This window comes from Atta colombica, unplaced genomic scaffold (genome assembly GCF_001594045.1).
Source record: "Atta colombica isolate Treedump-2 unplaced genomic scaffold, Acol1.0 scaffold38, whole genome shotgun sequence".
Lineage (NCBI taxonomy): Eukaryota > Metazoa > Arthropoda > Insecta > Hymenoptera > Formicidae > Atta > Atta colombica.
In genome coordinates, this window is record NW_017259490.1 from 2678223 (window position 1) to 2690864 (window position 12642).

General features: G+C 29.4%; 2 protein-coding genes and 1 pseudogene across 2 annotated transcripts in view; 2 read left to right on the top strand and 1 right to left on the bottom strand.

Annotated features, from left to right (window-relative positions):
* The first annotated feature begins 505 nt into the window (after window positions 1-505).
* LOC108690844 lies at window positions 506-3374 on the top strand (annotated as a pseudogene).
* Window positions 3375-5687: 2313 nt separating this feature from the next.
* LOC108690952 (NADH dehydrogenase [ubiquinone] 1 alpha subcomplex subunit 2) lies at window positions 5688-6723 on the top strand. The gene is made up of 3 exons (XM_018198508.1): window positions 5688-5955; window positions 6046-6152; window positions 6635-6723. Exons 1-3 carry the CDS (start codon window positions 5873-5875, stop codon window positions 6721-6723), a joined length of 279 nt encoding a protein of 92 aa, XP_018053997.1. The 5' UTR covers window positions 5688-5872.
* A 642-nt stretch (window positions 6724-7365) lies between these two features.
* Window positions 7366-12642, bottom strand: part of LOC108691053 (zinc finger and BTB domain-containing protein 17) — a 7198-nt gene continuing 1921 nt past the window's right edge. Inside the window, exons 3-12 of the mRNA XM_018198679.1 lie at window positions 12303-12570; window positions 12024-12221; window positions 11783-11950; window positions 11334-11526; window positions 11013-11267; window positions 10375-10613; window positions 9298-9401; window positions 8306-8524; window positions 8003-8235; window positions 7366-7916 (exon numbers count right to left, since the gene is read on the bottom strand). Coding sequence (XP_018054168.1) covers window positions 7737-7916; window positions 8003-8235; window positions 8306-8524; window positions 9298-9401; window positions 10375-10613; window positions 11013-11267; window positions 11334-11526; window positions 11783-11950; window positions 12024-12221; window positions 12303-12570 — 2057 coding nt within the window. The 3' untranslated portion in view covers window positions 7366-7736. The remainder of the gene's footprint in view (window positions 7917-8002; window positions 8236-8305; window positions 8525-9297; window positions 9402-10374; window positions 10614-11012; window positions 11268-11333; window positions 11527-11782; window positions 11951-12023; window positions 12222-12302; window positions 12571-12642) is intronic.

Consider the following 12642-nt stretch of genomic DNA (forward strand, 5'->3'; position numbering starts at 1 on the left):
ATTCATCCTTCAAAATCTTTTAAAATAATTAGTGTATGAAGTATCCCATCTAACGCTAACTCTTCCTGAAATATTTCTAAAATGTTTCCAAAATCCCTAAATAACATTCTTAACAAAAGTTATCCGCAAAATATTTACAGAATGTAAAGCATATTCAAATTATCGTTCAATTATTAAACGTTCAAATTATACATATATCATTATTTATTCGAAACATATTCCTTATATAATTCCGCAAAATTGTAATGATCCTAGAAATTTCAAGTCCAAGAAATCTCTGAATTAATTTTTACTGGTTTGATTTGAGGATATATAACATATATAACATGTACAGAATATAAGAATATATTGCGTAACATTTTGAATATTTCATTAATATTTAAACATCCAATAAAAATTTTTTTATCGTTCCGGCACACAAATTGAACTTTCCATGAATGCAAATACCAAATAAACCAAATATAAAACTAATTAATTATTGCTTCACAATTTCAAGAAAACTACAATGACAATCCTTAGCTACCTTCTTCAAAAAATAAGATACTTAGAAAATACTGATGATCATTATATGATAAAACAGGTAAGACTAAAAGAGGCATGTACCATCGGTGATAAGTTTTGCAAGAATATGGTCGCCTTTGAATTAAACAGACATCTTGCGGATTCTGAACTTTACAGGTAACTTTTATACAATTTCAGTTTTTTCATCAATTGTATTTTTGTGGTGTGTGCGCGCGCGCGAATGCGTGCATATCGATATAGCCAAATCAAACATTCTCCTTCCTGTTTTTTCTCAATCAACATTCTATGTTATTCTAATAATGCAATACATAGAATGAATATAATGTAAGTAAAAATATACATTGTTAAGTGACATTACCAATAGAATCTTTTTTCATTTGTTTCTTCATTCTAAAATGATTACGTAACAAGTATTGTACAAGAATGGAAAAGAGTAGTACAGAACGGGAATTTAATTTTACAAAGTAAAGTTGTAATAAAGATTTTGTTGTAATATAGAATATTAATATATATAATGATACTTGATAAAATAAAAAATCATATTAGGTGTACAACTTTGCTTCCGCCGTTTTCCTATAGATGGCTTTAGTGGTAAGTGATAGTCGAAATAAATAGATCATAGACGTCATACAATAAATTTGGGCATCTGTCAACATAACCCCATAGAAACATTAGTCGATTTGTGTCTGTATCATAAAGTTATTCTCGATTGAAAATGTCAGTTTACGAGCCAAATTCTCGTCACTTGCGGGAGGTTTTAATTTTTTGCTTCAATATGAAGAAATCTGCGGCTGAGGCTCATCGAATGCTCTCAAATACTTATGATGAGGCCGCTATTAGTGAAAGAACGTGTCGTGAGTGGTTTCAACGCTTCAAGAACGGTGATTTTGACGTCGAAGACCGGCATAGCGGTGGAAGAGAGAAGGTTTTCGAAGATGCAGAATTGGAGGCATTACTTGAGCAAGACTCGTGTCAAAATCAAGAAGAATTGGCACGATCATTGGGAGTGACTCAACAAGCCATTTCAAAACGCCTCAAAGCCATGGGAATGATTCAGAAGCAAGGAAATTGGATGCCGTACGAATTGAAGCCGAGAGATGTTGAACGGCGTTTGTTTGCTTGTGAACAGCTGCTTGAAAGGCAAAGACGGAAGGGATTTCTGCATCGTATTGTGACTGGGGACGAAAAATGGATTCATTACGGTAATCCCAAGTGCAGAAAATCATGGGGAGTTCCCGGCCATGCTTCCATGTCGACGGCCAAACCGAATATTCACGGCTCCAAGGTCATGCTCTGTATTTGGTGGGACCAGCTCGGCGTAGTATATTATGAACTGTTAAAACCGACTGAAACAATCAGAGGCGATCGGTATCGAACGCAATTGATGCGTTTGAGCCGAGCATTGAAAGACAAACGGCCGCAATACAACGATAAAGTGATTTTGCAGCATGCTCGACCCCATGTTGCGAAAGTGGTCAAGACATACTTGGAAACGTTGAAATGGGAAATCCTACCCCACCTGCCGTATTCTCCAGACGTTGCTCCCTCTGACTATCACTTGTTTCGATCAATGGCATACGGCCTGGCTGACCAGCACTTCCGGTCTTATGAAGAAGTAAAAAATTGGATCGATTCGTGGATAGCCTCAAAAGATGACCAGTTTTTTCGACGCGGGATTCGTACGCTACCCGAAAGATGGGAGAAAGTAGTGGCCAGCGATGGACAATACTTTGAATCATAAATGTATAACCAGTTTTTTACAATAAAGCCTCGAATTTCGGAAAAAAAACGGCGGAAGCAAAATTGTACACCTAATACATATATAAATTAAATGCATATATCTTTTCTTGATAGACACTTATATATTTTTTAGCATTTCACCAGAGTGGAATGAATTTACGTATTGTATTGGTTTGATAGCAGCCAATAAGACTACTTGGGATAAAATGTATAAAAAAAATTGGAATATATCAAATATATCAAAAGTCAGATTCAGAAAAGGAAAAATTGTTGAACAGTTTGAATTGTGCTGAAAATTCTAATATTATCATCAACTATTTAAATATTACATTACTTCAACACATTATTTCAAAAGAATCATTTTCTTATGTTCAAGTCTATTCTTAATAAGCATTCGAATAACAATTTGATCCTTGACTACATATTGAACAACTTTGAAACTATAAAATTAAAGTAATTACTTTTCTCTTTGTAAATATAGTCTCAATCATATTTTCAATTATAAAGACAAATTAATCATGATTATATTATTTTGTCTTTATAGAGGACTTACTACAATTGTAATAATAACATTTATTCTTCGGAATGTTTTTTATGATGAATAAATTGATAAAGTATATTTTTTAATTTTAAATATACATATTTATTGATTTATCAACTATCAAATTAATAAAGCTTTAATTGTGACGCGCTTCGAATAAAAACTATTGCACTGGATATAAATTATTTCAACTTTATATAATCATAATTAATAATGATATTAATAATTAATGTTTGTTAATCATAATTAATAATTATGTTTGCATCTATTTTTGAAAAAAATTACGTAAAATCGGATAATACCGTGACGCGCATTTTAAAATCTAAGCTTATGATATAAGAAATTGATATTATTATGATAAGAATTATGATATAAGAAATTATACTTGTTATCAAACATTTTCAATTAATCTGTTTCAGATAAAAGTATTCTAAAGTATATTATAAAAGTGTATTCTCGGACGTTAATTTTGATCATGATCCGAAAACTTCAAATGCAATTAAAACTGATAGAAAAGCGTAAAAATGAACTTCAAGGATATTTAGATACTTTTAAAAAATTGTTTTTTTAAAAGAGCATCAACTTTAATGATCAACTCTTCATCCAATCAATCAAAAAAAAATATAATAAAAAAACATTTATCTGCATAAACTTTCTAAAAAAATATTATTTTTACTTGTTACTGCCATTCGTAAATAAGTTTTTAGGTATTTTCAATTATTTCTAATGCTATAATGTTTAATAATTTCTTAATAGAAGCTGTTTAGAAGCTATGTATTTATATATTATAACAGAATCCACGTGATATGTTATTCTTCTGTATTGAAAAATAATCCATATAATATTATGTAATTTGAAACGATCTTTGAAATCGTTTATAAAATATTTTTATAACCGCAGTTATTACATATCAAGTATATGTAATTAAATTAATTGTCTCTATTGATAAAGATATAATACTGTCTAAATATTATTTTTTTATATAATAATATCGCTTATACTAACAATGGTATTTAAGATATATATTTATAGTATTATTACAATGTATAATAGTTGCTTGATTTGAAAAGAAATAAGTAATTTCATCACCTTGTAATTAACGAGTCTGTAATAAAGTAGCTTTATTTAAATAGTAGTTATTATATTATTATATATAAATATAAAGGAAAGCCTCCTATTATGAGATAAGCGCCTAAGATAGCGATGTGTCTGTTAAACTAATAAACGCTATCTATTGGTTCCACCATGAATTTATTTCTCTTGGATTGAAAATTATTTAGTAGAAAATTCATTAGATCATGCCTGTAATCATTGTAAGCCTTGTTTAATAAATAAATATTTGATAATAAATTCTTTATAATGTAATTAAAATAAGATATCGTACTAATAGAAAAATACGGAATATGTTAAATTACTTAATTACAGAAATTAGATTTCGTAAAATCGTCAAATCAAAGGCATGGAAATCGTAATATGAGATATCTAGAGTATTTCTAATATGAAATAACCCATTCTCCTAAATCATAGTGAAAATCGTTGTTAAAGTATGTTATTGTACAATAACAAAAAAGACAATCGGAATAAATGTCAAATGTCTATTTCGGCGATGATTAGCTTAATTTCAATTAGAAGATGAATTCTGGATATAATGTATCGTATACTTATTTTTTGCACACACTAGCTGTGTTGTTTGTATTAAAGAACTTTAAATAAAGTTCTTAATTGCAATACTGATATACTTTGCGTTTTACTATCGATTTCTCAGGCCATATTAGGAGCACAATTTTTCGACTATGCGATTTGCTCACTTTTTACATTTCTTTAATTTTCAAAAAGATTGGAATTTGAATTAAATTTTATATAATATTATTTTAAAGCTTATTAAATTCCCTTCAAAATGACCTATTGTTTTTTTAAATTATGCCCATAAATTTCTAGCATTTATCCATAAATAAACTCAGTATCTTATATAATAAAGATCTTTCTTCTAAAGAACACATCAAATCAAGAGAAAGTCAAAATAAACGTATGTACATGAAAATGATTTTTTTGTTATAAAATTTGATTCTTTATTGATTTTTAGTATCAAAATAAATCCATTTTGTTGTCATTTTGATTTTTATTGATTTTAATTGTTCCTTGGAATTAATTATTAAATTATGTGTGCGTTTTGTTTCACATATAATATACACTGATATATCATTTTACCTTTATAATATTTACCAAATATTAAAGAAGGATAAAACAATTGATACATTATGTATGTAAGTCGTATATTTGAAACGAAATTTCTAATTGTAATGTTTCGCCATGTTTGTTTAGTTCAAGATTATCCTATCAGGAAAGAGTTGAAAATGTCCAGAGTATCAATCATGAAACTTTATCTTTAGGATGGAAAGTGAAAGGTGAAAATTTCAACCATTGAAGTTAATGGAGAAAATTTTCACTTTTCACTTTTCATCCTAGGAAAAAAGTTTCATTGATACCCAGACTTTTATTTAATACATAGGGTATTAAATAAACGCGATGCGTTGCAAACACTTTGAAGCGTTTTTTAACTGGTCAATTTATAAAATTCTTTCTTCTAATTGGTCCATCAAATGCTTTAAAGCATTTGTAGCGAGATTTTGACCACAACCATATTGTATAAACGAATCAATTAGAAGCCATTCCACACAAATTTGCATAGCCACATAAAGATATGCATAAAGAAAATCATCCAATCGTATTTTACGTTTGACCTTATGATAGAAATGTGATTGGATAATTTTCTTTATGCATATGTTTATGCGGCTATGCAAGCTTGTGGAATGGTTCTAATCAGAATCTTTTCTTTCCTCCCATTCCATAGAAAAGAAGAATTTTGATTAATTTCCTTATACACTATGCATTATGCGTTATGCAAGAGTCTGTGATGTGGCCTAAAAGTCTCTAGACTTTCTAGTGAATCAAACAATGATATAACAACGGAATTCTAACCTAACCTAACTTAACCAAACAAAAAATTGTGTATGGTTGAAATTGTGATGAAAGTGATTTATATTTTTCCAAGTTCTTAGTTATAAAAAAATGGCTACTGTAAAATTCGGAAAACACTTGAAAGAGTTGAGGATTCTTCTTTGTCAAACGTCCAAATCTAGTCAAGGCGTTAGGTAAAAAAAAAGTTGCACGACGTAGGCGGACGTTCTGTCAGCGATCCAATTTAATTACAATCTGTTAATTTTTGTGTATGACCCTTGCAGAGACTTCATCGAGCAACAGTATGTACCATTAAAGAAAAATAATCCAAGATTTCCCGTTTTAATCAGAGAATGCTCATCGATTGAGCCGAAGCTGTATGCGCGTTACGGTATGTAAAAAATCTAAGACACAATATCAATTATGTTTCTTTAGGAAACAAGGATGCTTTCCATTTAATGACACAAATCAACACAAATGTTGTTTTGTCTTTCTTGACATTCAGAGAGTGACATAGAACAATACTTGTGTCAACTTGTGTTAAATGGAAAGCACTCATAATCGACAAAAATGGCTTGCTATCCTTGGCATTCTGTAAATAACAAAATTAGAATGACATTTGTGTCGATTATGTCTCCTAAATAGAAAGCATATCTAATATCAAGTTGATTTACAAATTGTTTACATTTGTTTTTCTTTTTTCTAATATAAATATTGTTTATTTAAGCTAGTTCCATTATCACTCCATACTGAAAATCCATAATTTACATTATGTATACTATAGATTTTCGATACATGCAATGAATAACGGAATGCAGTTTTAATTCTCATAAATTATATAATCATAATCCCTGTAAATTATTAATTTTGCAGAATATGGCGTAGAACGGTGCATGCCTCTATCAAATCTGAAGTCCGAAGAGATACTTGGAAGAGTTCAAGAATTGGCATCTCAAAAATAGATATATTTTATTGTGTTAATCTTGTATGTATTATAATATGTATAGTGTTTTAATAAAATAGTTGTATCAAATGAAAGAAGGCATTGATAGGAATCTGTCTGATTTTGATAATAATTTTTTTATCAATATTTATGTATACTGCATGTTAATATATGTATATGAAAGAAAGATATAAACTAATTTATTAAAGATTTATTAATAAAATATTTAATTAAAATTTTATTTAAAAAAAATTGCACAAAGAATTATCTTCTCACAACAAGATATTTACTTTTTCTTTGTGTATCTAATTTTTATACATTAAACAACTAATATTTTATAGAACATGTGCAATATTCTCTACACTTTAAGACTCAAAGACAAGGGAGAGTTAAAAAATCAGTCAAAAGTATTATTTTTGCTATCTTTTTTTTTAAATATTGCGGTGTTAAGTGTTTTACTGATTCGAAGAACTTTGCTAAACATAAATTTTATTATCACTTTACGATATTAAACTTTGTATTTTATTTTAAATTTTGTCTGAAAAATAAGTCTGTCCGATTAGTTAATACTTTCTGGTCGTTAACTTAAGAGTTAACGTTTAGTAAATATAATCGATACATAAATATATCTATAATTAAAACTTCATGCTATTAATAAATATATGGCACGAAACATTTATGTATAATTGGAACTTCATTCTATTAATAAACATGGAAGGAAACGAAGAATTATCTTTTGCGATATGTGCACTCATATACGTTTTCGATTTCAGGCAGTGATAATTTCCATATGCTATATGAAAATATATATCTGCAGAACATAATATTATCTTTTCTTTTTTCAAATCAGATCTATGTACATCAGTCAGACTTTATTAATGCTAATTAATGATTAAAACCTGCCTGCAGGCTTTTTCTGATTTTCGCCAACAATTATTTGCCTCATTTATAAGGGTCTAATATGTTCTAATATTTTGTTTTACAATCTATACTTTCTTTGTATATAGGAAGGAAAATGGTTTAATTATATTTTTATGCTATAAATGATGGTAGGCCGAAGTCTTCTGGCTTGAAGTCTTCCAAACTTTCTAAGACTAACGTTGCGTTGTTGGTGAGGTGTTTAGGAAGCTGAGGATCTGGCACCATTACCACTTGCATCTTAGCAGCAATACCAGCCTGTACTCCATTCGGTGAATCTTCAAAGACTAGGCACTATATACAGATAAATAAATAATTTTTTACTTGAATTTTGATTTAAGAACGTATATATAAAATATGTATTGAAATATACAACAAACCTTTAAAGGATCAGGATTATCAGGGAAACGTTTTGCAGCAATCAAAAAAATATCTGGATGTGGTTTTCCTCGGATAACTTCTGGATCAGAACCACCATATACTTTATGATTGAATAGATCGAATAAGTGTTTCCATTTTTGAGTTTTTAAATCGCTACTCTCCTCGCTTGAACTTGTAGCTAGTGCGATAGGTATATTATTCTTTTTAAGATGCTGCAACAATTTTTCTGCACCTACATACAATTAAAATCAATCAGAATACAATGCTGATTCACTTTCGTCTTATATATATATATAATTTACCTGGCATAAGATTACATTGAAGAAATACTTCTTTGCATATAGGAGCGAGCTTATCTTCAAATGATTGCACTGTAATCGGAAGCTGTAACATTTCTATTAAAGTTTGCAGAGCTTCGGTAGTTTTATTACCCATAATTTTCGCTTTGTGCTCCCAGCCATACGTTTTCCCATATTCCTGAGTGACATGGTTGTACGCCATTGTATATATGGATTCTGTATCTATCACGTTATAAAGAAAATTGAATAAATTAATATAAATTATTTAAAAAAATACATTTCTGTAAATATCTCAATGTCACGATCGTCAAAAGAAATTGATGTCATTACAAAAATATGTCATCATATTCTTGAAACTTCCACGAGTGCTTTCTATATAAAGATTATGTGTTTGATACAGTATCATACAGACTGCTCCTCGCTCTGATGAACTGCAAGGTTCACGGAACATTGGCATTCCAAGAATGGATCTGGACACGGAGAAAACCCGCGAAACGCATAATCTTTATGTCATCATATTGTATAGTAGCACAATGACACGGTGAAATTTCCCCAACAAACGAGAATGAACTGGAATGAATTGAAATAAATTTTCAGATTTTCAGAAATATTGATTCACTAATATTAAAATGAACTTTTCAATCCTGAATTTTTATTTATTTATAGGAATTGCATGGAGCATATTTCTATGCCTTTCAATCTAAAAATAATATTAGCTTTTTCTGTGCAACACACACATTGTGAATTGTTCAATTCAAAATTTTAAATAGGAAATGCAGTTTTTCAATCCAATTGCATCCAATTGAATCTAATTGAATCCAATTAAATCCAATTAAATCCAAAAAAAATATTTGCTATTTAAAATATGCATTCGGATAGAAAAAAATTTTAATTCATCTTAATCCATTCTCGTTTGTTGGGTCAATTAATACAGAAATCGTTATAGAATATAAAATTGTGTAAATATTATTTACAACAATCCAAAATGTTCTCACCTAGTAATAAACCATCCATGTCGAAAATGCAATGAGTAACATCGTAAAAATCCATTCTAATCACTGATTCTCTTAGGTTATATACGGTATAATCCGCCGGAATTCTTATAAGGATCTCTTTTTGTATTTCGAAAAATATGAGAATTATTATTCGACAAAAAATAGCAGCTCGCCCGAAAATGTACGTTACCTATGACGTGATGTTTCAAACTAATTTCCGCTCCGTGATAAAAAAGCAGATGTTAATACTTATGCTTGTGCAATCAGATTTCGACATGTAGTCATGTAGATACGGTATTGAGCGATACGAGTCTCCCTCCCTCTCGATATCTAGCATTAATCCTACACGTGATCTTCAACCCTGCTAGGGAACTCTCCACTGTCTAGTTATCGAGCTAAGAAGAGCAAGATTCAATAATTGACTTGATAAATAATGTAAAATGTTTATACCAGTATTGGATAATGCATAAATTATGTAAAAACTTGGAAAATTTGAAAATAAAATTTTAGATATCGTAAAAAGTCACAATGAGAACACAAACATTTGTAGTATACATGAGTTGGGGAAATACAATATACATTTTTTATTATAAAAATTTTTACGAAATGTGTTCACCAAGTATATTTGATAATTAATGATTAAACAAGTGTATATATATATACAATGATCTAGTATTATCAATACTAATAATGGTACAATATAAAACGTATATAATTATTTTGTCTGATTCTATACAAAAGGCTGATACTATTTATATACTTATGCATTTAACTAGTTCCCATGTTTTTGTTCCAATCTTTTAGCTTTTAGATTCTGTGGATTACATGTGAACTAATTATTTAAATTATAACATAATTTAATTATGACATGCGAACTAATTATTTAAATAATTATTGATTTTTCTGTTTGCATGTCTAAACAATAAGAATCTTATTTTTAGACCATAAAATAAACAAATTTAGAAATTTAGAAATTTTATATGTTTAATACGTTATTGTGTGTCGCATGTTTTCCAATTTTAATCAATTGGCACAAAAACATAGTCGTCTTTATTCAAGTTTCATCTTAACTTTTACCTATGTTGAATTAAATCATTTTCCGTAACATTAGGAATGCTGTAAAAGTTATACGGCAAGTTCGTTGGCAAAAAGTTTTGTAATCCTGGCACTGTATTGAAATATGTGTTTCGATCTCTGAATACCGTTTCTTGGACAGTGCTAGTGACATCCGTTTGGAAAGTTTGTATAGCAGTTGTTGGAATAGCTTGGATGACTATCGGTTGTGATGCTGAAGCATGAGGAACTGCTTGTATTACCTGTAAAAATACAACATTGAAATAATCTTTTGCGTTAATGCTGCTTGCAAACAGCTGTAAATTATCTAAACAATAAGATTTGCGCTTTCTCATACATTTTTCAATTTAATATAGTCTATCTTGAATAAAATGTGATTTAGCTTATATTTTTTTCAATTATTATTACTTTAATTATTATTGATGTACATACATAAAATAGAATGTTATTAATAATTCAACATCTAAATGATAAAATTACATGCTACTTAACTTTAAAGGCACTTAAATATTCACTATTTGAAAGTTTCTAAAAAAAATTATAATGAAATCAATTTGAAACCTTTGACCCACTTAGGATTGTGATGCAATAAAACAAACAATACTTAACGAATAAAAAATTATAAAAACATGTATATCTACTTGTACTGTCGTTGATTCTGTTTGAGGTATTGGAAGTGGATCCTCTTCAGCAGACTGCTGTTGTATTGGAGTTTGCGTTTGTTCTGTCGACTGCTGCTGTTGCAATTGTTGATTATTGGTTAGATGCTTAGTATGAGAAGTATTAATTCCATGTCTACGTTTCATGTGTTTGTTATAATTTGGCCAATTCGTAAAATGATGCTGACACTCCAAACAACTGTATGGACGCTCTCCGGTGTGTTGTCGCCTGTGTGTCTGCGAATGTGAAATAATCGCATTAAGTAGAGCAAAGTGTAATTAGATTTCATAATGATAACTTACAGTTAATATCCCTTTGAAACGGAAGCACTTTCCACAGAATTCACAGGTAAACGGCATTGCACCGGTATGAATTCTGTGATGTTCTCTCAAGGTTCCTTTCTCTCTAAAAGTTCGTCCACATACAGCACATTGATGCGGCTTAGCCCCAGTATGTACTGTTTCATGTTTTTTCAATTGTAAGGGTGTTTTAAATCTGGAAGTTTATATTCTTAGATTCCGAATTCATTTCTAACTTTTTCTATGGTTTATCATCTCATCATCATGATAATAATATTTTTATGCTATTCTGAAGTGTATTAAATATGAAAGAGGCAGCTAAAATTTCATTCAATTGTTAAATGAAAAAATATTAAAATTTTTAAGAATATCAAACTTGTAAAAAATTTTAAACATATTAAACTTAATTATAGATTTAAGGAAAAAAAAAGAATATGTATATTTTTACTTACGCTTTTGTACATTGAGAGCAATTGTATGGCTTATCTGGTGAATGAGTTAGGAAATGAGCTTCTAAATTTCCTTTTTGTATGAAGCTCTTACCACATTGATCGCACGTAAAGTTTCTGACACCAGAATGAATACGTTTGTGTGTTACAAGATTTGGTTTTGTCGAGAACCTAAAAAAGTAAACTTTTTTATTAACATATAAAAATTTTCTAAAATGTGTAATTTAAAAAAAATAGGTTATACCTTTTATCACATTGGTCGCATGGAAATCTATTCTTCATAGTTTCAGGCAAATGGCATCGATTATGAATACATAAAGCACTTTGCTGCCTAAAAGCTTTACCGCAAGTTTGGCACACATATGGCCGTTCCTCGCTATGAATTGTCTTATGAGAGTCTAATACTTTTTTATGTACAAATGATTTTCCACAATCGTCACAGCTAAAAATAAATTAAATTATATTAATATACGAATACACAAAGTTCTTATACAATCCTGATATAACAGCAAATAATTTTTACCTGAATTTCGCTTTATTCTTATGCCTTTTAACATGAGTAAGAAATCCATAATATTTATCATAAACCTTACAACATTGCACACACATATACTTGGCTTGCTGATTATGCACCATTTCGTGATGCTCCTCTAATGCTTCTAGAGATGGTAATTTGTCATTACAATCTGTACATAACCAAGGATATCTCTCCAAACCTTCTGCCTTTTTTCTTCCATGCTTTGTTGACTCTATCGTTCGTGTTTCTCTTATTTCTAAATTTGATTCTGTCTCTACTTTAAAAGTACATATTATATTAGATTTATGATAGATTTATAACATTAATTATATACATATATATATAT